The sequence below is a fragment of the Linepithema humile genome, chromosome 1 (genome assembly GCF_040581485.1).
Source record: "Linepithema humile isolate Giens D197 chromosome 1, Lhum_UNIL_v1.0, whole genome shotgun sequence".
In the NCBI taxonomy this organism is placed as follows: Eukaryota; Metazoa; Arthropoda; class Insecta; order Hymenoptera; family Formicidae; genus Linepithema; species Linepithema humile.
Window position 1 is genome coordinate 30,352,311 of NC_090128.1, and position 26,849 is coordinate 30,379,159.

General features: G+C 29.5%; 2 protein-coding genes across 5 annotated transcripts in view; one reads left to right on the top strand and one right to left on the bottom strand.

Annotated features, from left to right (window-relative positions):
• LOC136997153 (putative uncharacterized protein DDB_G0282133) overlaps nt 1-26,849 on the bottom strand; it is a 164,008-nt gene that overhangs the window by 124,143 nt on the left and 13,016 nt on the right. The gene's annotated exons all lie outside the window — the stretch shown is intronic.
• Nucleotides 68-12,986, top strand: LOC136997156 (uncharacterized). 3 transcript variants are annotated; one of them, XM_067347585.1, is made up of 9 exons: nt 2,592-4,126; nt 4,853-5,092; nt 5,197-5,262; nt 5,337-5,411; nt 5,897-5,983; nt 6,065-6,303; nt 6,369-6,531; nt 6,827-6,966; nt 10,533-12,986. In XM_067347585.1, the coding sequence occupies exons 1-8, from the start codon at nt 3,913-3,915 to the stop codon at nt 6,943-6,945; spliced, it is 1,203 nt and encodes a 400-aa protein (XP_067203686.1). In that variant the 5' UTR covers nt 2,592-3,912; the 3' UTR covers nt 6,946-6,966; nt 10,533-12,986. The 3 variants fall into 3 exon arrangements, with proteins under 3 accessions (XP_067203687.1, XP_067203686.1, XP_067203685.1); XM_067347584.1 differs by lacking the exon at nt 10,533-12,986 and having other exon boundaries at nt 2,593-3,778; nt 3,872-4,126; nt 6,827-8,102; XM_067347586.1 differs by lacking the exons at nt 2,592-4,126; nt 4,853-5,092; nt 5,197-5,262; ... (3 more) ...; nt 6,369-6,531; nt 6,827-6,966 and adding exons at nt 68-206; nt 432-626.

Here is a 26,849-nt window from a genome sequence, read left to right on the forward strand (position 1 = left end):
CCAGTCTTTATTAAATTATAAAAGTGGGTGTTTTATATGGAATTTTTCTTGGTCCACCCCCCTTTACAAATTATTTAAAACATATATATATATATATACATATATCATAAAGCATGAAGTACAAGCAGTATCTTTTCAAAGATGTTCCTATTCCTCGTAGTACTGCATATCGACAGAAAAATCGGACTACCAAGACTGTTGTGCAGGTTAAGTATAATATTTCAAGTAATTTGAAGTATATATATTTCTTTAAAAAAGAATTTGTTTTGATATATTTTTTTCACATAAAAAAGTTTTTACAAAAGCAATAAACTAATAATATTTTTTTCCACTTAAACTGATAAGTCAGTCATTCTACCAAAACTCTAAGTTTTGTAAAAACTTTTTTGTAAAAAAAGAATATTAATTATTATCTGTTTCTTTTATTTCAGGAACATATAGAACATGATGATGAAATTATGTCAAGTGAAAATAATGATAAAATTATGTTAAGTGAAAATGATATTATGTCAAGTGAAGATGTCATTATTTTTAGTGAACATGATGATGATATGTTAAATGAAAATGATACTTGCCTTAACAGCATCCACAGTTCTGAAGAAATTCTTGTGAATGTGATGGATAAGGTAATAATGTAATATATAAAAACAGATTACTTTTGATCAAATTTCTGTAAGAATGACAAAAACATCTTTAGCACCTCTAGGCCATTGACTTTTTTTAATTAACGTATCGTCAGCTTCAATCCAAGTGTTAGACATTTCTTCTCTATAAACATTACATACCTGCCGATTTTACCAATGTGCACAAAGTACACTTTCTGTCCACTAACTACAGAATACTAACAAGGGAACGTTCACAAGTGTCCCCTCCCCGATTTGATTCTCCTTGAAGAATATGTTGTAAAACATACAATTTGAGAGACACGTATTTTTACATAGCGGCCCTAACTCAAATTTAAGGGATCAAACACTCCTTTGAAAAAAAACGGTTTTTTTCTTTGTGTGTAACTATCGCCAAAACCGTAGGAGATAAAAAAATATTTCAAATAGAAGTTGTATGGCTTGTAATGGACTTTATAACTGTGTAGTTAAATTTTCAAAAAATGAAATTTTTTTTAATTTACTTTCTCCCCACCCCTTTGTTATTATTTTTTCAAATTTCAAAATTTTTGTAATGACAAAAGTTGTAGCATTTTTTACGCTGAATTCAACCATATATGATTTTATTATGTTTCGAAATCACATCTTTCAAAAATGAGTCATCAGTATCACATTATATGCGTCGCGCTGCATGACTGTTTATACCGCACTTGTGTTGTGCATAGTCGCAAAATAAATATAAAAATGACATGTTATTATATATTTGAGAAAGAAAAGTTAACTAAAATTGTTGCTAAAGCATCTCTTTCACATTATACTCTTATAAATAATCGCTGCATTTCGTGCGCAGCGCGTTGTTATATGCAAGTTAGCTATCAGCGCATATTACACTTTGAAGTTTTGCTTGCAGTGACCACGGGAAAATAATTTATGAAACGAAAACAGTGAATGAATCAATCTATTCAACATATATCTACCCTAACTCTACCTTCTTGGCCCGACTTGACTGAGAATGAAATAAAATATAAAATTCTGTACAGTTTACTCTTTTTCAATAATTTTAATATACTGTGATTCTACATGCTATTACATTCCACTAAATTACTACGATTTTTTTAAACTATGGTATATAAAATGTATATTATAAGTATAATTATAATATATATAAATAAGCTTATATATATATATAAAAGCTTATTTATTGTATCAATATATTATAATTATACTTATATTATACATTTTATATTTCAAGATTTTATATACCATAGTTTAAAAAAATCGTAATAATTTAATAGAATGTAATAGTATGTAGAATATATCGCAGTATATTAAAATTATTGAAAAAGAGTATGTACAGAATTTTATTCATTGTCAGTCAAGTCGGGCCAAGAAAATAGAGTCAGGGTGGATATATGTTGAATAGATTGATTCATTCACTGTTTTCGTTTCATAAATTATTTTCCCGTGGTCACTGCAAGCAAAACTTCAAAGTGTAATATGCGCTGATAGCTAACTTGTATATGACAACGCGCTGCATACGAAATGCAGCGATTATCTATAAGAGTGTAATGTGGAAGGGATGCTTTAGCAACAATTTTAGTTAACTTTTCTTCCTTAAATATGTGATAACATGTCATTTTTATATTTATTTAACGACTATTGCGCAACACAAGTGCGGTATAAACAATGCGTCATGCAGCGCGACGCATATAATATGATACTGATGACTTATTTTTGAAAGATGCGATTTCGGAACATAATAAAATCATATATGGTTAAAATCAGCGTAAAAAATGCTACAACTTTTGTCATTACAAAAATTTTGAAATTCGAAAAAATAATACCAAGGGGTAAGAGTAAATTAAAAAAAAATTACATTTTTTGAAAATTCAACTACACAGTTATAAAGCCCATTACAAGCCATACAACTTCTACTTGAAACATTTTTTTATATCTCCTACGGTTTTGGCGATAGTTACACACAAAGAAAAAACTCGTTTTTTTTCAAAAGGGTGTTTCACCCTTTAAATTTGAGTTAGGGCCGCTATAAAAAAATACGTGTCTTCTCAAATTGTATGTTTTACAACATATTTCAAGGAGAATCAAATCGGGAGGGGACACTTCCCAGCTAGCAAGCTCACGTGATAATAACGTGATTATGAAGTGATTTTGATGACAATGACGTCAAGTGACATAATTGGTACGTTATTTTGACGTCACCTACAGTACCAAAAGTTGACGTCGTCGATATGACGTCATCTAGATGTTACATTGACGACATATATATGACTAAATTATTATTATAATATGATGTCAATATAACATTTAAATGACGTCCTATGAACGATCTTATTATTGTGTTAAATCTTTATATATTATTTATTGTTTTTTAAAATAATATAATATATTTAATGTAAGTACACTATTTATAGGTAAGTATATAAAAGTATCTACCTATAATTGATAAATTGTTGCTCTTTTATATAATTAATTTGTTTATGATTATATGTATATAATGACATATATAATAATTAAATAATGATATATGACTGCAGTTTATTGTAATAATCTAAAGTTTTTATTATTATTATTATTATTAGACACTGAATAATTTTTATTATTATTGTAGTTATATATAAATTTTTATTTTAATAAAATTTTTAAGTTTGAATCGCAATCTACAGCATTTCGTTTCTTAACATAATAAAATCATTTTTTTACATTTTTTTATTTTTTATTTAAAAAATTAATGAAATAACTATATTATTTACGTCGATATATTATATATATATATATATGTATAATTCGATTTTTTCGGCATGTTTAATCTATTACCTCTTAGGAAAATTTTGTGTTTTTTAATATTATAATACTTATTATTATATGTATATATTACTACTTGTGTGTCATAATGCAAAGTCGTTACCGTGTACCGTGTGCGCACGCGGAAGCGTGATGTAGGCGATTTTCGTTTGTCTGCGCACCTCTCCTATATCAGCGGTTTCGATCAGCGAGTTTGCATCACTGCACGATCACTATACGATATAATAAGGTGAGGTCAGACTCAAACACGCGTGCATGTGGCAGTTAATTTGATTTCCATTTTAATAGTGAGTATAAACATATTGTACAGTGTGTTGCTTGAACTATTGTGCTTTATCTTCGACTGATTTCATGTAAGTAATGCGCCATTTTTGCGCCCACCGGCAAGAAATTTGAGAATAAAGAAACAAATAAAATATTAATTTTGATTATAATTGTTTCAATAGATTAGTTTGCAATTATTTGCAACAAGTCCATAATTATTATAATGGCTTTAATCGGCGTAGAATTTTTATCAGACGAAGAAGGTGGAGGTGGTCTTGGCATTGTGCACAAATCATGGTTAACACCGCTTAAAAAAGAATCATTTTGGCCACGACACATTAAGCAGCAGCATTTATTTGACAAGTGTTTGAAAAAGGGTGAGCAACCAGGTGACCAGTGGCAACTGTATAAAATCAAAAGAGTATTTTTTGAAACAGGTTAGTACGCTTTTATACCTAATTATTATTTTTTTTTGTTCATATAACCTTACTTCCCAGACAGTATAGCATCCAAAAGATGTTCAGAGAGTATCGCGAGAACATTTTTGGGACGACAGGACATCTCTTTGGATATTCTTTTGAATCTGAACATGTGTGCTGTCTTGTTTAAATACTTTCATATACAACATACCTATAGACTATCAACTGTGCTATTTCAAGCAACTTAAAAATTTAATATAGTTGATTGATATATATTCTAATATATTTTTAATTTGTAATTATAAATGAGATTTAACATAAACACTAATCATCTATTTATTATTTTTATTGTTTGAAATATATAGACATCTATTAGATGTGTACTAGTATGTAGCTAAAATATATACGTTGGCTGTATATGCAGAATGTAAAATTACATCTACTCTATTCATATATTTACACATATATATATTGCACATATATAATATTTATCACGAAAATTACTGCAAGTTAGTTGATTATTTGTCTAAATATGTACATACATGGCATTTATATTTTATATTAATTAGCTGGCCTTTGTATGTAGAATGTAGCGATAACTTATCTTAAATTTTATGTATACATAGAGATTATATACATTAATTTGTAAATATTTATATACTAGCTGTATTAAGTCGGCATATTATTAACTATCTATCTATCCATTGCTTTAACATTGATTTTTAGTGCATGTATTTTTTTTAGATGACTTAATTAAGGCCAATACCAAAATTAGAAAATTGCAGCTTACGTCTGACATAGGCAGTGAAATAGAAGAAAATCAAGTAACTTTAAAACGAAAAAGAAAATGTCCGAAACGACTTCAAAGTAGTAGTGAAGAGGAAGAGGAAAATAATAATTATTTAAAAACGAAGAAGTCGTCAGCAATTCTTGCACATCCTCCGCCTGTGCAACCTCTGGTACAACAAGAGATTTTTATGTCTGGTAGGTTTACTAATATGTACTAAATTTATTAATACTCATAATTAATATCCACATGTATAAATGTTATTAATACCCACAATTTTTTATGTTTTATGTTTACCTAGATAGTGGAGAATTCTTGGAGCGTAATCTTTTTGAAGAAGCGGAGAACAACTGTAATGATAGTAGAGGTTTGAATTTTTTGTAATAATGCCTTCTTTAGTGTAATTAATAGTTTTATTTTGCCTTATTTTATTTTTTCTAGTAACAAAAGTAAAAAGCACACCTACTCCTCGAAGATTACTGTCTGAGCTTAATTACCGTGGCAACTGTGATAATAGTGGGTTTAAATTTCTCATACACTTACCATATGTTTAATAACTATAGGAAACTCATCTAATTTTGTTCTCTCTCTCTCTCTCTCTCTCTCTCTCTCTCTCTCTGCGCGCGTATGTGTCCATCCGTCACAGTCTTTTTGTTCTGCTATTATATACCTCCGTAATTTGATTTAAAAATCTGAAAAAATTTATCAAAATAGCTCATTTAGTAAGTACTTTCGACTAAAATTATCTCGAAATTGCAATATTACATTTATATAACATATGTAACCATTGCGTTTAGCTAGAAATTTTACGAAAAATTGCTTTTAATTACTTTCACACACACACTCTCTCACACACACACACACACACACACACACACACACACACACTAGAAAAAAATTATAATATTTTTAATTAATTTACGCAACCCTAAGCACGTGAACTGAGCTTACACTCTCTCTAAAAAAAACATTTTTTTACATTTACAAAATTTTTTTTATAGGAATAAGAATACCTTCAACTCCAAGACAATCTAGGTCTTACTATCATGACAATTCTTGTTTTGAAACTGAAGACGTGTTGACTAATGGTACGTGTTTTCTTCTGTTTAAGTAAAGTAGTGTCTGTTTTTTACGATTAATTACAATTACATTTTTTACGATTTTTACAGAAACTACAAATATCAACAACAAAATTATATTAAAATTAATCACATACGTCAAACGACAAAATGACCAAATTTTAAAACAAGGTGAAGAAATTATCAAATCTTTAAAAAATAAACAAGGACTGCTTGAATCTGCTATCTATGAGCTCCCAGAATTGCCTGTTAGTCTACCGATTAAAAGTTTGGAAGATGTTATTAGAATTGAAGAACATCTAATAGACGATGCCAATCTTTCTACTCTAGTAATTATTTTTATAATTATTTCCAGAATATTGTTTTGTTCTATTACTAAAACATTTTTTTACAGAGCTTATATTTATCTACTCTGGGAGGACACAACCTAACGACCAAAATCAATACCATTCTTCGCAAAATTTTCTCGAACGAAGTCGCCATAAAATATAGTTTTTTTGGTACAAGAAATGGGAAGAAATCATTTTCTGCATTACGGTTACATAGATTGATAATACGTAAGTTTCTCATTTGTTTTTATTTATATTTATTAGGACTAAAGTAAAATTTATTAAAACTAATAGTAAAACGGAATCTATAAGAAGACTTTAAGAAAAGAATTGAATTGATTGATTGTTTTACTGACAAATCTCAGCAATAATATAAAAATAATTATAAGAAAATTTTTAAATTATTATTATTAGGAATATTTATTACAACAGTTCACCTTATTGCAAAATTTTTACTTATATGTATAATTTTAAATTAATTATATAATGGCGACGATGGTGTTTACAAAGTGATAATTTTTAGGTGCAGTGCAATTTTCGTCACCAAACACTCCTGAAAGTAACATCAACGACAACATCAAGATATGGTTAAAACATTCTCCCCAACGTTTGTCTCTAGAAAGAAAGAGAAATGCTAGATAAAAATTTAATAGCATTCTAAAGGTTTGATTTTTTAAAATTTATTTTAATTTTATTGTTTTGTTATTATATTGAGATACCAAAATGTCTAAACGTAAAGTTTTTATTAGTAAAAGACAACTGTACCGAAGAGTTGCAAATGATATTAATAAAATTGTTAGGTCTAAGGCTACTAAAACTAAAGTAAAACTACCTTTAATTGATCAATCTATACGAGTAACAAATGAACAAATTAGTGCTGGAACTTCTCATACATTTTCAAGTGATGACGGTTTATCAGATATTATTAGTAATACAAACAAAAGTAGTAACAATTTTTCTGATTTGGATAATTCTGATTTTGATTTTGTCAATTTTAAATGTGCTGATTTTGAACAAGAAATGGATAATAATTTTTCAACATTTGAAAAATCTTCTACCAATTCTTTGCGGGATTCTTTAAGAAAATAGACTGTATCAAACGTGAATATTCCACATGTGGCCATTATTTCATTGCTGCAAATTTTAGTACCTTTTCATCCTGAGTTGCCTCTTGATGTGAGAACTCTGCTAAAAACTCCTTCAAAAATCAATGTGAAAATGATGGAAACAGGAGAATTTGTGTATATGGGACTTCAAAGTGCCATTGAACAACATTTAACGCGTAATCTAAAATTTTCGGATGCAGTTATTAATTTAACTTTTAATGTTGATGGGTTGCCATTATTTAAGAGTGCCAATACCCAGTTGTGGCCAATTTTAGGGCTTATTCAAAATTCAGACAATAAAACTCCTTTTCCTATTGGTGTTTTTTGTGGAACATCAAAGCCGAAGCCATTAGCTAGTTTTTTAAAGGAGTTTATAGAAGAGCTTTCTTTACTGCTTAAAAACGGTTTTGATTTCAATAATATTCATTACAGAGTTACAGTTCATTCTTTTGTATGTGATGCTCCTGCACGTTCATACCTAAAATGCATTAAATCACACGGGGGTTACTCCTCGTGTGAAAAATGTATTGTATCGGGGAACTATTTTAATGGAAGAGTGATATTTCGAAATGTTAACGCCGATCTTAGAAATGATGATACCTTTAAATCAAAACAAGATGAGGATCACCATGTAGGTGACTCTCCTTTACTTCAGCTTAACATTGGACTTGTGACTTCTTTCCCAATCGATTATATGCACAATGTCTGCTTAGGTGTGACTCGTAAGCTTTTGCAATGTTGGATTAATGGAAATTTGAAAGTTAGATTGTCTGCGAATGTGGTACAAACTCTTTCTGATAATATGACCGCTTTGAGTAATTTCATTCCTAAAGAAATAAATAGAAAACCAAGACCTTTAAGAGAACTAGCTCGGTTTAAAGCTACAGAATTTCGGATTTTTCTTTTATATTTGGGACCAGTTCTGTTGTGCAATGTTGTTGATAAAGCTGTGTACAAACATTTTTTATTATTACATACAGCCATTGTAATTTTATGTTCAAAGCGACATATATCGGTATTGGGTTGTAAGATAGCTTCGCAACTTTTAAGAATATTTGTTGAACACAGTGAACATCTGTATGGTTTGGAATTTTTAATTTATAATGTTCATTGCTTAATTCATTTACCAGCAGATGTCGCAGTGTATGGACCCTTGGATAATTTCGCAGCTTTTCCTTTTGAAAATTGTTTAGGAAAGCTGAAGCGTCTTATTAAGTCTGCAAAACAACCATTAACCCAGCTTTGTAAAAGGTTACATGAAGCGAATTTTGTTTCAAATATAAATGAAAACTTACCTGCAAGTCATTTGTTTGAGCATTGTCACGGACCGACAATCCCATTAATATCATTTTGCAAACAATACAAAAAAATTAATTTTAATAATTATATATTGTCAATTTATAGTTTCTCTCAGGCTGATTGCTATTGTATAATTAATAGTAAAGTTATACAGATACATAACTTTGTAACACACAAAGATGGCACTACTTCAATTATTGGTAAAAAATTTTGTTCATATAGTTCGCTGTATACTTATCCTTTTAATTCAGATAACTTGAATATTTTTAAAATTGATGATATATCTGGTGATTTAGAACTTTGGCCAATAACAAATGTGCATTGCAAAACTTTTGTTTTTCCATATAATAATTGTTATCTTTCATTTCCTATTTTACATACATTATAGATAGTTTGTTATAAGCATATGTTACATTATTGTAAACTTTTGTAGCAGCATTTTCGATAAACTTTGTTTCATTACAGCATTAAAAAACATTATTAGTTCGGACATTTGTAATTTTATTGTTTTTAAATACATTGATACAATTGTTCTTTATTTAATGTATTTTATTTTCCTTTTAAATTTACAATAACATCTCTAATGCGTCATGTAGAGATCTTTTGTTGATACTTTTTTAGTTATATTCACGTCTACCTGACGTAATAAAATGACGTCAATAAGATGTGACATAATCACGTGATATGTACGTTAGAATCACGTTACTTTTATGTCATAATTGACGTAATTGCGAATCAAAAAGTCACGTCATTATCACGTGAGCTTGCTAGCTGAGTTGTGAACGTTCCTTTTAAGAGTGTGTCAGCATGTGTGTTGCTACACTTCTGCACTTCAAGACGAGAAAAATTTTTTTTATAAAGAATACTATTATTTTGATATACACTATCTCTATTCGTCTCCACAACACGTTACATATACATTTTACGACCGATATTAATTATATCAATGTGATTAGTATCATCAAAGCTGCGAGCTGACAGGTCTGAGCGCCGCCATGTTGAAAAAAGACAGACATCTTTTAGAAAAAGAAAGGAAAGAAAAAGGACGCTCTTATGCGGGAATCGACATTTCACGGGATGTAGAAAAGGACAACCATGTCGCATTTTGATGCTTCTAGTTGACAAAGGAAAAACTTATATATTAGAGAAGGATGACGAACAGACGACGACGACGACGACGACCAAGACTTACATAAATTTCGGCATATTTCGACTTTGGCAAACTTTGGCAATTAATATATTTTTTTAGAAAGCATGTACAAAAAAAGTAAAGATACTTTTATTATGTAAATCGCATGTGCTCTATCGATTGAGCCTATTATAAATTCGATCGGTCCACGCATTATTGAGATATGAAAATCTCGACTCCTATCAGCTCATGTGCTCGCGTAAAGATACACGGTCGGTCTTGCGCTGCGCGTGAACTTGACGCGAGACACTACCGTGTCTCTTGATATGCAAAATAATATTTTGAATGTATTAATGCACACGTATATTAAAGTACTATTGTGTACAAATTTATAATAACATAAATAAATAAAACAAGATTATTAATATTACAAATTACTTTTTTAATTATTTATTATTAAATAAGTAAAACTTAAATTTCTTAAAAAAATAATAACTTGTATAATTAATTATCAATCTTATTATTATAATTGTACATTTATACAGCTTTTACTGCATTAGTGCATTTAACCAAATTAACTGTAACATTTCTAGAAGAGAAATAAAAATTTTTTTGCTTATAACATTTATTTTTTATATTTCACAATTGATATTAATTTTATATGAAAATATTTATGCCTCTCTGTAATTTTTCAGGAATCTGAATTATGTTCTTCAACAAATAATCATTCTGGAGGAGAGGAAGAATCTGAAGCATCTTTCTGTCAACAATTTTGTCGCATTAATAAAGAACAAAATTTTTGGGAAGAAAAATCACATCAGAAACGTACCATTTGTCCGTGTACAAAATCAACTGCAGAAGACGTTATGCTTATGTGTTTGACTCTAGGATTAAGATATAATTTATCGTGGCTAGCACAAGTAGACATTTTAAAAATGATAAATACAATGTATGGATATGAAACAATTCCAAGCTCCAAGTACATGTATTTTAATCATATAGATCGATCAGGTGACATTTTCAAATATCACATTTTTTGTCCAGAATGTGAAAAATATTATGGAAATAAGAATAACTTAACAGAATCTATCGATTGCAACTGTGGAAATGTTATCAGTGTTAACTCCTCAAATTATTTTTTATCCATAGATTTAGAATCTCAATTCAAGAGACTTCTTAAAAATACAACAATTGTTGATTCCCTTCTAACTTATAGATTTAATCGTTCAAAAATTAACGATATTGCTTTAGAAGATATCTATGATGGAGCAGAATATAGAAAACACTTTGATAATGGAAATATTCTTTCACATCTTTATAATTTCTCGTACTCGTTTAATACTGATGGTATTCCTATGGGTAAATCTTGTGGCAAAATAATATGGCCCATTTATATTACGATAAATGAACTGCCGCCAAAAGAAAGGAGTTAACACATCTTACTTGCTGGATTGTATGTTGGTAAAAATGATCCAAACCAAAATGTCTTTTTACAACCTTTTATTGAACAAGCTAATAAATTATCTCTTTATGGCTTTCATTGGAATCACAATGGAAAAGATGTAATAAGCAAAGTGATTCCTTTGTGCGCTATAGTTGATTTGGTAGCTCGATTTAAAATGTTAAATATGTCTGGGATCAATTCTTATTATGCATGTACATTTTGTTATCAAAAAGCTGAACGTACAGTGAAAGGGCAGAGATTCCCTTTATGTACATATAGAGCACCTGATCGAACAACAGAGTCTACTATAAAAGATATCGAGAAAGTATATGAAAAACGAAACGAACGTAATGATAGGAAACGATATGTGAAAGGCGTAAAGGGGCCAACAGTATTATTACAATTACATTTCTTTGATTTGATAACTGGATTTGTGCCCGATTATATGCATTGTATTCTTTTGGGTGTGATTCGATTACTTTTACTTTATACTTACAGAATTACTTTTTGACTCTTCTCGTAAAAATTTTTGGAAAAACATGGAAAATGATGAAATAGCTATGAAGCATTTAATATCTGCCATTGATGAACGTTTCACTAACATATGTGCTTTGACTTCTATCACCCGATCTGTTCGTTCTCTTTCACAAATAAATATTTGGAAAGCGTCTGAATGGAGATCTTGGCTAATATTTTATTGTATACCGTGCTTGAAAGGTTTTTAAAAAAAAAAATATTTGAAGCATCTTGCTATGTTATCAAAATCTACAAATATACTTTTGCAAAAGTCTGTTACAAAACAAAATGTGCTAAAGGCACACGAATTATTTTTGACTTATGTTTTCTTATTTAACAAGTATTTTGGTGTTACATCAATGGTATTAAATGTACATCTTTTAACTCACATTGCACAAAATGTTTTAAATTGGGGTCCTCTTTGGACTCATAATGCTTTTGTATATGAAGGACAGAATCGTCATCTGCTGCAATTGTTACAAAGTCCACGTTATGTTGTAAAGCAAATAGCTCGCAAGTTTTTGATATTTAGTGATTTACCAATTTTGTGCAATGAGTTAGTATCAACAAAATCAATAATAAAATTTTGTGAAAATATTATTCAAACTAAATTGCAACATTTTATAAGATGCGAAGGAGTAGTTCTTTTAGGTAAAAAAGAAATATGTACATTTTCATCTGAGGAATATATATATGCGTTAAAGAATACAATTTTAATTTAGAAAATTGTACATTGTTTAAAAAAATGTTATATAATGGTGTAAGATTTTGTTCTGAAGTTTATGCAGCTAATAAGAAACATAATGACTCATATATTTTGACTTGTTATGAAATGATTGCCGTTATAAAAAAAATTATATATGTATCCGATTCAAAAGTATTAATTTTAGTGCAAGAGGTTGTGGTGCAAAAGGAACCTTTGTTGTTTGATCAAGATTTTAAATATACTCAAGTTAAACGATTCACAGGTTATGGTAAATTTTTTTGTATTGAACCTGTTGAAATAGATGCTCAATGCGTATTTATAGATCTTATAAACGATAAATATCTATGTAAAATGCCATTTGGTTGTTATGGTGATTAATGATGACGCATTTCATTTTATTGTCACATAATATTAAGTAGCATTTCATGTCTATATATTTAAATATGTATATCTTAATGTAATAATAAATTGAAAAAAATATTACTCTAAATCTTGATTACTTTAACCCAATAAAAGTTCTATAAACATTTTCTTGAATCCATTTTTTAATAGTAGCAATGCATAGTTTTCAATAAAAACGGGTTAAAATAAAGAAATTACAAAAATATTCTTCCAACATAATATCGTACATGAGAACTAATAATTAAAGAAGAAATAAAATTGTTTCCTTTTTTCTAAAGTTTTTAAACTTTCACTTTTATAATTTTGTTATTAATTTAAATAAATCTTTTAAATAATACATTATATGATAAATTTTGCTCTTAATTATCTGAAATACTTCCGGTTTTTTTTTTATTTTTATAAATTAAAGCAATTAGTAAAGTTCCTAAAGCTTCAAATTAAAAAAAAAAAAAACGTAAAAAAACGCTTAACACACAATTTAAAAAAATATTAATTAAAAACATAAATGAAAAATTTCATCTCAGAAATGTATACAAAGCGTATCGGAATGCTCTGTATATTCTTTGAGAAATGTTTGGGAAGCGTGAACAAAGCGTTTCTTAATATTCATTATTAAAGTGTAAAGAAAGTGTATTTTAATGCTTCGTATACATTTTGTGGAATGTTTGAAAAGTGTAAACAAAGCGTTTCTTAATATAAATTTTCGAAGTGTAAAGAAAGTGTATCTGAATGCTTCATACACATTTTGTGGAACGTTTAAGAAGCGTAAACAAAGCGCTTCTTAATATAAATTTTTAAAATGTAAAGAAAGCGTATCGGAATGCTTCGTATACATTTTGTGGAACGTTTGAGAAGCGTAAACAAAGCGTTTCTTAATATAAATTTTTGAAGTGTAAAGAAAGTGTATCGGAATGCTTCGTATACATTTTGTGCAACGTTCAGGAAACGTTAAAGAAACATGAATTATTGGAGAGTATAGAAAATGTAATAAAACACTTCATACATGTTTTATGGAGCGTTTAAGAAACGTGTATAAAGCTTCGAAATCATGAAGAGTTAATGGAAAGTCAATGAAACTTCTAAGAAGCGTAAATTCTATTCATTCACGCTTCTTTGACGCTTCGTAAAGCTTTTCATTTTCACCAGGGTTGTTGTACAACTTTCTATATAAACTTATAACTATTCAAAGATCGACCATTCATAAGAATAACATTGAAAATTTATACACAAATACACGAAAATAAATGCTTTTTTTTAATTATATTTTTTATGAATGGATTTAGTTAAGAATAATGTCATTCCATTGTTATGTTTTATGTTTTCTCTTACTCTAGATCCATTTTTGTTTTTCTCCCTAGTTATGCTGTCAGGTATAGAGAAAGAAAACTGCGTGCAAGTATGTAAAAGTATTTTATAAGTTTGATTCAAATATACTTATTTTGCTCAAGCACTATACATACAATTTGTTTAACTGCATCATAAAGAAATAATCCTCATATATATTTTAGAGATTATAGGCTTAGAATTGCAATAATTAAGTAAGACAATTGGCTTTAAAGCAGGTTATATTTTTTCTTCGTATTATCGCTGGCTCGTTTTAAAAATGACCCATAATAAGAATAACAGTTATAACATTGATCCATTAAGTGGTAATAATTATGAAACCTGGATATTTCGAGTTAAAACAATATTGACAGAACTCATTGTATAAGATATGATACTCGTTAAATACAGTGATAAAAATTATGATACGTCGAAGCAGAAAGAAGAAGCCAAAAAGAAGGAAAATAAATACAAATCTATACTTGTACAATGTATTAATGATACGTAAATAGATATTATTAGAGATATAGAAATAGCATATAATATGTGGATACGTTTACACGAGGTATATGAAAAAAGAGTTTGTCTAGAAAAATATTTCTTAAAAAAAAATTAATGTCGATGAAAATGTGTGAAGGAGAAAAGTTAGAAGACTTTTTATTAAAATGCGACCGTGTTTTATGTCAGCCGAAATCGTCAGGTATTGATATAAAATACAAGGATGCTATTTGTACACTGCTTCTCGCATTACCAAAATCATATGAGATTAGTGGTAACCGTTCTTGAGAACAAGGCAGTCGAGACGTTGGACTTAAAATATGTAAAGGCAAAATTAAGAATAGAGTCTGAGAAGAGAAAGGAAAATGATGGAGATCAAAATAAATTAATAAAAGAAGCTGCATTTATATCTAATATAAAATGTCACAATTGTGGTGAGAGTGGACATATTAAGAAATACTGTAAAAAGACATCTCAAATTTAACCTAGTTATAATAATACTTAAGAAAATACATTCCGGGGAACTAGAGGTAGGAGAGGTGTGAATCAAAGCAGTACGAACCGTGGGAATGCTACTAACAAAAGAGGTCATCAAGGTTGGAATAATCAATCACATTTTAGACGAACCAACTACACCAACAAATGAGAAAAGGAGACTATGTCGAAACGGATAAAACTCGCGAAGATAGTATATGTTTTATAAGTAGTAGGAATGATGGCGTAGATACCGTAAGAAATGAGAATATTCTGTTTTTTGTTGATTCGGGATGTACTGATCATTTGGTAAATAATAAGAAATATTTTAGTGACTTTATAATTATATTATAAAGTTTATAATTATATATTAAATGAGAAAATAAGAATAGCAGTTGCTAAGGATAAAAATTATCTAAAAGCGGTAGGTATTGGAAATATTAATGTTTATAGTTATGTAAATGGCAACAAAATTAAATGCACAATCAAGAATGTTTTTATGTTCTAAATCTAAGGAAAAACTAATGTCTGTTAAAAAGTTAGAAATGTTCAATATAAAAGTAGTGTTTAAAAAAGGTAAAGTTATGGGATGGAAATAGATTAATTGGTTTGGGTCTCAGAAATTATTTGTATGAAATATGTTTTAAAGTACTGAAAAGTGAATGTTTGAATATTGACAAAGAAGATGAAATCTTAAGTTATGGCACAAGAGATATGGACATTTAGATTATTCATATTTAAAGAAGTTAATAAATAATGATATGGTTAATGGTATTGAAAAATTAAAGTTAAGTAAAGTAGAATTTTGTGAATCATGCGTATATGGAAGAATGAGAAAGCTACAATTTCGAACGAGAAAGAAAAGTGAACGTATTCTAGAAATAGTACATTCAGATGTTTGTGGTCCGATTAATCCAGTTTCACATGATGGTGATAAATATTTTGTTACATTTATAGATGATTATTTGAATTTTATTTGTGTTTATATGATTAAAGCCAAAAGTAAAGTATTTAGTTTTTTTATAGAATATATACAAATGGTACAAACTAAATTTAATAAACGAATAGTCATTTTGCGATAATGGCAAAGAGTACGTTTCAGGTGAAAGGATACGTTATTGTAAAGAAAACGGCACTGTTGTTAAATTATACAATATACTCCCCAGCAGAATGGTAAAGCCTGAACGTTATAATCGCAGTCTAATGGAAAAAGCAAGATCAATGATAAATAATTCAAAGATACCACAACATTTTTGGAATAAAGCGATAAGAACAGCGGCGTATATCCTAAATCGTAGTCCAAGCGCAAATCAATTACTCCTGCTGAACTATGGTATAATAGAAAACCAGATGTTAGAAACTGGAGAGTTTTTGGTGCAATGGCGTATCACATGTGCCGGGACAATTTAGAAGTAAATTTGATGAGAAATCTGAAAAGTGTATAATGATGGGGTACGCAAATAATGATTACAGATTATGGAATGTTAAAAAAGAAAAAATTTAAACTTCTAGAAATATAGTATTAAACAAAGATATTTTTTATTATAAACAAAATGGGAAAAGTAACATTGTCAAAATCAAAGATGTAAATATGAGTAGTGACGTAGATGATGATAATGATGCAATTTTAGAAACCGAAGAATTAAAACCACAGAGAGATGAAAATGTAAAGATTAGAAGAAAAAAAATATAAAACGTACAGAAAAATTTAATGATTTCAAAATGTATATGACTTTTGATGCTATGTCTTTTGTAGAAAAAGTTCCGAATTATTATGATGATTTAAGAAATAGAATAAATAAGAACTTGTGAGAGAACGCAATGAGTAGAAAAATAGAATCTATAATTAAAGCGAATACATGGAAGTCAGTTGTTGAACGTAAAGATGTAGAAATATTGGATACAACATGGGTATATAGTTACAAACCACTTGAAAAAGATAAGTTAAATCAATATAAGGCAAAATTAGTTGTAAGAGATTTTGCGCAAAAGGAAACATTTAATTACGATGAATTATATTCACCCGTTGCAAAGATGTTCACTATAAGAATTTTGTTAACTATAGGAAATCAATTTCAATATCATTTTATACAACTAGATGTTCAAACTGCATTTTTTCATAAGAATTTAAAGGAAGATATTTATATTTATCCGTCTAAAGGTGTTAAATATAAAATTGGCCATGTGTTCAAGAAAACAAAGCGCTCTACGCTCTAAAACAATCGTTCAAATGTTGGAACAATAGAATTAATGATTTTTTATTAAGTCTGAATTTTGAAAGATCAAACGATGATTACTACTTATATTTTAAGAAATATAAAAAAAAACTGTTTACTTATTGCTATATGTTGATGATATAATACTAGCAGATCCAAATTTAAGTTGTATAGATTTCTATAAAGACAAATTAATTCAAGAGTTTAGTGTAAAAAATAAAGAAAAATTTAAAAATTTTGTTGGATTAGAAATAGAATATGATAAAGTAAAGGGTATATTAACCAAATTAAATTAATCAAAAACGATATTTGCTAAGAATTTTAAGAAGATTTAATTTTGAAAACTGCAAACAGTGTGTAACACCTATTGAATCTAAATTAAATTTAACTGGAATTGAAAGTGATAAAACTACAGATAAACAAGTGAACGAATTAATAGACTGCTTAATGTATTTAATGTTAAGTTCACGTCCAGACTTAAGTTTTGCCATAAACTACTTTAGTAGATATCAAGATAAATATCCGAATACCGTGTAGCAACATCTCAAAGAATATTAAGATATTTCACAGAGACAAAGAATCTTAGTTTATATTAGAGAAGAAGAGAAGCATCCACTAGTGTGTTATGTAGATGCAGGTTAGGGAGGAAATGTACATGCTCGAAAATCAGTGCCTGGATACTTAATTAAAGTGTTTGGTAGTATAGTTTCTTGGACCACTAAAAAACAAAATTGTATTGCATTATCAACGACTGAAGCTGAACTTATAGCGTTGTGTAATTCAGTTGTGGATGGACTTTTGTTTAAGAGATTATTAGATTTTAGTATAAGGACTGATAATATTACAATATTTGAGAACAATCAATCATGTATCTTCTTAGTTAAGAATCCGGAAAATAATCGAAAAGTTAAACATATAGATCTGAATAAAAGTTTGTTTATAAGAACTTTAAAAATAGAGCTATACAATAGGAGTATATTAATGGTAAAGATCAACAAGCAGATATATTAACTAAAAGCTTAAAGGGGGCGCGTTTGAGAAGTCGAAAAATGCAGGTTTTTTTAAAGATTTTTTTTTCAGCTGAAATAAAAGTAATCAGTTCAAAATTATGTGGTTATTTTATTTACAATATTAAATATAAAAAATAATTTTTTTAGAAAAAAATATTAATATTTTCATTAAAAAATAAGGCCGTGTTTCTGGTACCTCGCCGCTTATCTTGTGTACAAGATAGTGGCCATTCCTTTTATTTGGAACTAGAAATGAAAATTTTTTTATTAATTTTATGTAGTTACCTTCTGGGTGAACTAAAATAATTTTGTAAAAAGTTAAATTACACTAATTTTTTGCAATAAAATCAGAATTTTTTTTGTGAAAAATGCATTTTTTTTAAAGTCGTATAAATTTTCCATTTTTTGTAATTACATAAAATTAATGAAAAAGTTTTTATTTTTGGTTTTAGATAAAAAAAATGGCCGCTATCTTGAACACAGTGGGCGGCGAGGTACCAGGAACACGGCCTTATCTTTTAATAAAAATATTAATATTTTTTCTTAAAAAAATTATTTTTTATATTTAATACTGTAATTAAAGAACCACAAAGTTTTGAACTAATAACTTTTATTTTAGCTGAAAAAAAAAATCCCTAAAAATCCTGCATTTTTCGACTTCCAAAACAAGACGCCCCCCTTAACAAGTGTTTTATTTTGTAAGAATCGTAAATGTTTAAGTTTAAATAATTACCCAAGTAGAAATTTTTCTCGATCTTCCCTGAATATATACGGACCCTGCATGGGAAATATTAGCTTGGAAAATTCAGACGGGTTTTGGCTTTTTGCTATAAATTTTCCACGATTTTTCCCAGGTTTTGGTTAAAAAATATCTATCTGTATTTTTTCCTGGATCTGGCCGGGTCCAATCTAGGAAAAACCAGTATTTTTATTCTGAACTTTCAGGTTGTGTTAACGTTTGTTAAATATTTTACGGCTCAAAATAGTAACACCTTAGAGCATATTAAAGAGTTACGGTTTAAAATAAAAGAAAAAACGGTTTAAGACGTACAAATTGTGTGATCGCATATTCGCGGTTTCTCGTCTACTGTTGAAAAAGCGAAAATATCGGGCGAGGACAAAATTAGAAACAAACATAGCGAACATTGAAACTGAAAGTGACACGTGTGACGAAAGTGACTTGATAAAAAACAAGTATTTGCGATCTAACAGTAATGAAGCTACTGATAGTGCTGTAAATGAGAATGTCTATCATGTACGCGACGAAGAGGAAACTGATGGCCTGGAAATATTTATGGAAAATAACAATTCAGAGCTCGAAGATGATATGTCAGATCCAGAAAAAGAAATCGAGAATTCAAAGCTCAAAGATGATATATTAGAATCAGAAAGAGAAATCAATGAATACAATGAAGGTCACAATAATGAGGATAAAACGGCTGATGAAATGGTAAAATTACGTCAGTGAATTGTAACCAACCAAATTCCACACAATCAAGCAGATGAGTTGTTGGATATTTTAGACCTAGATTAATGCCACTTTTACCCAAATCTACAAAAACGTTTATAAGAACATCATCCGCAAAATACAATATCGAACAATCCAGGAGAAAACCCAAGTAAAATAAGGGCCATAGGCGAGATTCCAGTATAATTTCTAGAAAAAACCGTGGAAACAAGCCTGGGCCTGGGTACATTTTAGATAATGGATCCGTCCATGCCCGCCGTCCCCATTACATATGGGTCCAAGCTAGATTTCCCGGACAGATCCAAGCTATACTCGGGGAAAAATATCCAGGGCCAAACTTTCTCCTAGACCAGATTTCTACCTGGTAGAGAGGGCATATTATGAAGCATTATAAATTATCAGTAGATTAGAAATCTATATTTTAAGTTCAACAATCCTATTTTAAGTAAGTTGTATTATTTTGTGAAATGTTACTTTAAGTCTTAAGTTGATTTTATTGAATGACATTAAGAGAGGGTATTAAGAATAATGTCATTTCATTGCTATGTTTTATGTTTTCTATGACTCTAGATCCGTTTTTGTTTTTCTTCCTAGCTATGCTGTTAGATATAGAGAAAGAAATCCGCCTGCAAGTACGTAAAAGTATTTTATAAGTTTCATTCAAATATACTTATTTTGCTCAAGCACGATACGTACAGTTTCTTTAACTGCATCATAAAAAAATAATTCTCATATATATTTAAGAATTTTAGTGCTGCTTAAATTTATATAACGGCCACAATTTTTCAATTCAAAATTTTTTTTATTTATTAGAAGCATACTAAATAATTTTATATAAAAAAATTAAATAAGGCATCTTTTTTTCATGCATATGTATTTTAAGTACTTAAAACAATTATTATCACATGCATTTGCGTCCGCACTCAGTCTCCATTATACTAATAATTATACTATTAATTACATTAAATTATTATATGCAACACTATAAATGTGTTACTTCCATATTCAAAATTATGTATCGCAAACTGAACATCATGCAAGCATTGACAGCATTAAGTGAGTAATCCAAAAATTTTTACATAAGCGTAATATTAAAATAATAAAATGGCGCAATTTCATAGATACTTCTAATACTTTAGAGAATTAATATTTATGCATTATACATTATTTATGCATTTGTTTACACGATACTCTGAATGTGTTCAAGTTTTAGTTTTATATAGTGTCATTACTGCAATTTATACTTTTAATCAGAAATAATTATAAATTTAGAATACAATAAATTTCTAATTCGTTCAAACGTTTTAACTTCTACAATTATATTTCAACTTAATAACTAATAAAAAATATGTTGTTATAATATTTAGTTTTTACATATTTTTGAAAGCTGCAAACATTGAAGAAATCTTGCATGATTATTGAATTCAATTCGCAGGCGTTAGTATCTAATTATGTTATTAAAAAAAGAAATAAAAAATTATTAATACAATAAGCAAATGATATAATTAGCATTTGTCTTAAATGTTTTTCAATTGTATAATACTATTGTTGAAGAACGCGTCAATAATAGTACCTCTCAGGTGATGTGGAAATCTATTGTCCCATATTTATTATCTTGTTGCATTTGTGATATGACATTCCTGAGGTTGAGTATTGCGCACTTTAATTATGCGTGTTGTTAGCGCATTTGGCAACTCGTTGTTAGCATGCGAGCGGCAAGCAGGGGACAGGAAGCGTCAATCAGAAAATTGAGCCAAAAGTTGCAACTAATTACCACATTTCTGCTATAAATAATATTACTATTAATAATAAATTAATTAAAAATTCACAAATTTTACAGCCGTATTGTATATTTTTAACTTTTGATGTTAGAATTCAATACGATTGCAACTCAATAATATGATTTTTAACTTTTCGATCTCCGTTTAAACGATTTTTTGGAATAAAATATTATTATAATGACTATCTTTTTTACCTCACATTGAAAAACCATTGAATAACTTTTTCTTACAAAGCAAAAATGTCTTCACTTATTTTTATTTTTTGTCTCAAAAGAATGTTTGATAGCGATATTACGCACCATAGTGAAGAATGCACTACAGTTAAGAAACCAATTCTTGATGAAACATTAACATAAAATAATTTTGGACAAAATAATTTTCTCTCCTTGATAAAGCATTATTAAATACTATTTTGTACTAACATAGATACGATAAGAAATACATAAGAAATGCAATAATGAAACAGATCGCGCTACTAAACTCGTTAAATTATGTTTCGCGACAGAGTTGTGTAGAACGATATATATGTAGCTCTGCGTCCTATTAAGCCTTAACCAAAGGTTAATGCAATACTGTTAACTGTACTTTATTATTAAATTTTATTTTGCATATATATATATTCATCGGCCGCATCGATTGTTTTCGCCAAATGTTAATATGAGTTCGTAGGCCACATTGATATCTTCGTGGAATACATATGCAGTTATTGTATTCAAAAGATTAAACGCATAAAAATTAAATGTAATTAAAATATTTAATATAAACTAAATCAGCGCTCGGAATTAGTTGCACATTTTGGGCCGATTCCCGAGACGACGCCTTCTGTTCCCCCAATACCACCCAGCCGCTGGCGGCCGAGTCGCCGATAGCTCTGGCTCAGAAGCGTTTTATATAAGAAATAGGCTGGGTTGTTGAGGCACCTCTTAGAAAATAGTAATATTTTCTTCGCTACATAAATAATGTTTATTTTCATTAATACATAATATACAGGGTGTCCCAAAAATTTTGACACAGCGGCCGTATGCCGGTAAAGCAGACCAAATTGAACCGAAAAGTCCTCTATCATTTTACAATTTTCACAAGGGTTAAAGAGATATTAATTATTAAAGATTACCGAATGCGAACGCACGACTGAGATACGACCGCCTAGCGAGACGCGCCGTTCGCCGCTCCCCGCTCGCCGCTTGTCGCTCACCGCTTACCGCACGCCGCTTACCGCACGCCGCGCGCCTAGCGACCGTAGTCTGTAGGCGGTCGTATTTCAGCCGTGCGTTCGCATTCGGTAATCTTTAATAATTAATATCTCTTTAACCCTTGTGAAAATTGTAAAATGGTAGAGGACTTTTCGGTTCAGTTTGGTCTGCTTTACCGGCATACGGCCGCTGTGTCAAAATTTTTGGGACACCGTGTATATATACTTAAGAGTGGATTTCCGAAAAGCTATCACCTCCGATTTGGCTTATAATCAGCCTAAATACTAATTTTCTCTAGTGAATAATATTCCCAAATGGAAGATGAATGCTTCTTTTTAATTATATTTTTTAAGGCTGAATTGTATTAAGAATAATGTCATTCCATTGCTACGTCTTATATTTTCTATGGCTTAGTTTACACCGATTGTTTAGTACTCGTACCAAATACTAAATCTACTTCTCCGCTAGGTATAAATCGTTTAGTGTAAAATCTACACCAATCAAAGAAGCTGATTTAGTACTTGGTACGCGTATTAAACAATCGGTGTAAACTAATCCTATGACTTTGGATCCGTTTTTGTTTTTCTCCCTAGTTATGTTGTTAGATATAGAGAAAGAAAATCGCGTGCAAGTATGTAAAAGTATTTTATAAGTTTGATTCAAATAAACTTATTTTGCTCAAGCACGACACGTACAGTTTGTTTAACTGCATCATAAAAGAATAATCCTCATATATATTTAAGAGGTTATGGGCCCAGGATTGCAACAGTTAAGTAAGACAATTGGCTTTAAAGCAAGATTATATTTTTCCTTTGTATTACCTTTGACTCGCTTTTAAAAATGGCCTAAAATAAGAATAACAGTTATAAAATTAATCCATTAAGTGGTAATAATTATAAAGCCTGGAAATTTCGAATTAAAACAATATTAACAGAATTCAATGTATAAGATATGATACTCGTTAAACACAGTGATGAAAATTATGATACATCGAAGCAGAAAAAAGAAGCCAAAAAGAAGGAAAATAAATGCAAATCTATACTTGTACAATGTATTGATGATACGCAAATAGATATTATTAGAGATAAAGAAACAGTATATGATATGTGGATAAGTTTACAAGAGGTATATGATAAAAAAAGTTTGTCCGAAAAAATATTTCTTAGGAGGAAATTAATGTCGATGAAAATGAGTGAAGGAGAAAAGTTAGAATTCTTTTTATTAAAATTCGACCGTGTTTTATGTCAGCTAAAATCGTCAGAAGCTGATATAAAAGAAGAGGATGCAATTTGTACACTTTTGGTAATGCTTCTCGCATTACAAAAATCATATGAGACAATGGTAACCGTCCTTGAGAACATGTCAGTCGAGACGTTGGACTTAAATTATGTACAGGCAAAATTAAGAATAGAGTTTGAGAAGAGAAAGGAAAATGATGGAGATCAAAAAGAATCAATAAAGCATTTATATCTAATATAAAAAAATGTCACATTTGTGGTGAGAGTGGTCGTATTAAGAAATACTATAAAAAGACATCCCAAATTCAACCAAATTATAATAATACTTAAGAAAATACATTCCGGGGAACTAGAGGTAAGAGAGGTGTGAATCAAAGCATTACGAACCGTGGGAATGCTACTAACAAAAGAGGTCATCGAGGTTGGAATAATCAATCACATCTTATACGAAACAATTACAATCAACAAATGAGAAAAGGAGACTATGTCGAAACGGATAAGACTCGCGAAGATGGTATGTTTTATAAGTAGTTTTATAAAAAAATTTTTTTGGATTACAAATAGAGTATGATAAAGTAAATGGTATATTGAAAATTAATCAAAAACAATATTTGCTATGAGTTTTAAAAAGATTTAATTTTGAAAACTGCAAACAGCGAGTAACACTTATTGAATCTAAATTAGATTTAACTGGGGATAAAGTTCCGAATAGGTAAAACGCCCGATTTTTTTGAAACTGCACTATTTTATGTATTTTGGCGCGCTGATTACAAATATGATAATAAAAATCACCGACAAGGTCATTTTCAAGGTCATAACTCCAAAAAAACTGAAAAAATATTACTTTTTAACATTATTTCAATAAATATTGACGTAACAAACAAATGTTTCAAATAAAAGTTGTAGTTCTTGTAAAAATACATTATTTATGTTCTATGCATTTTTTGTGTAAAACTGATAATTTTCGAGAAAATTGACGTTAAAGATTAAAAACTTTGGTAAACAGGTAGGCCTTAGCTTGCATGCGCATGCCGTTCAAAAATGTAGCGGCGTGTGTGCGTATACAATTTATGTATATTTATTAAATTTTTGCCTTGCTAAAAATCTAATGAGTCTACAATATACTAAAAATATTAGATACTGAAAAGATTAGCAAGACCCCAACGCAAGGTGTGTGCGTGCAGAAAGTTTATATGAATTAAATCTTTGCCTTACTAAAAGTATGATGAGTCTACTATATACTAAAAATTTTAAATACAGGAAAGATTAGCAAGACCCCAACGCAAGGTGTGTGCGCGCAGAAAGTTTATATGAATTAAATCTTCGCCTTACTAAAAGTATGAGTCTACAATATACTAAAAATATTAGATACTGAAAAGATTAGCAAGACCCCAACGCAAGGTGTGTGCGTGCAGAAAGTTTATATGAATTAAATCTTTGCCTTACTAAAAGTATGATGAGTCTACTATATACTAAAAATTTTAAATACAGGAAAGATTAGCAAGACCCCAACGCAAGGTGTGTGCGCGCAGAAAGTTTATATGAATTAAATCTTCGCCTTACTAAAGGTATGATGAGTCTACAATATATTAAAAATATTAGATACTGAAAAAATTAGCAAGACCCCTACGCAAAGTAGAGAGCATATTGTGTTTGAAAGTTATTTTCAACTTCTATAATAGACACTAGCTATGTAATAAGCGGGGGGAGAGGCTCCGCCCCTCCCCCCTGCACCCCTTTCCCCGCCTGCACCCATTTCCTCCTCGGGAGGCTCCGCCCCCCGAACCCCCCGTGTTTCATCCTACTTACCAAAGTTTTTAATCTTTAACGTCAATTTTCTCGAAAACTATCAGTTTTACACAAAAAATGCATAGAACATAAATGATGTATTTTTACAAGAACTACAACTTTTATTGGAAACTTTTTTTTGTTACATCAATATTTCTTGAAATAATCTCAAAAAAGTGATATTTTTTCATTTTTTCTGACCTTGTTTTGGCCTTGAAAATGACCTAGTCGGCGAATTTCATTATCATATTCGTAATCAGCGCGCCAAACTACATAAAATAGTGGAGTTTTAAAACATTCGGGCGTTTTACCTATTCGGAACTGCACCCTTAACTGGAATTGAAAGTGATAAAACTACAAATAAACCAGTGAAAGAATTAATAGGCTGCTTAATGTATTTAATGTTAAGTTCACGTCCAGATTTAAGTTTTGCCATAAACTGCTTTAGTAAATATGAAGATAAATATCCGAATACCGTGTAGCAACATCTCAAAAGAATATTAAGATATCTCACAGAAACAAAGAATCTAAGTTTAGTTTATATTAGAGAAGAAGAGAAGCATCCACTAGTGTGTTATGTAGATGCAGGTTAGGGAGGAAATGTACATGCTCGAAAATCAGTGCCTGGATACTTAATTAAAGTGTTTGGTAGTATAGTATCTTGGACCAGTAAGCAACAAACTTGTATCGCATTATCAACGACTGAAGCTGAATAGCGTTATGTAATTCAGTTGTGGATGGACTTTAGTTTAAGAGGTTATCAGATTTTTAGTATAAGGACTGATAATATTACAATATTTGAAAACAATCAAGCATGTATCTTCTTAGTTAAGAATTTGGAAAATAATTGAAGAGTTAAACATATAGATCTGAAATATAAGTTTGTATATAAGAACTTTAAAAATGGAACTATACAATTGGAGTATATTAACGGTAAAGATCTACAAGCAGATAT

Excerpts from the sequence above, each read along its gene's own strand:
- LOC136997156 (XM_067347585.1), top strand. The coding sequence starts at position 3,913 with ATGGCTTTAATCGGCGTAGAATTTTTATCAGACGAAGAAGGTGGAGGT. Across the intron at positions 5,412-5,896 it reads CCGTGGCAACTGTGATAATA|GAATAAGAATACCTTCAACT; the intron begins GTGGGTTTAAAT and ends TTTTTTTTATAG. Across the intron at positions 5,984-6,064 it reads TGAAGACGTGTTGACTAATG|AAACTACAAATATCAACAAC; the intron begins GTACGTGTTTTC and ends CGATTTTTACAG.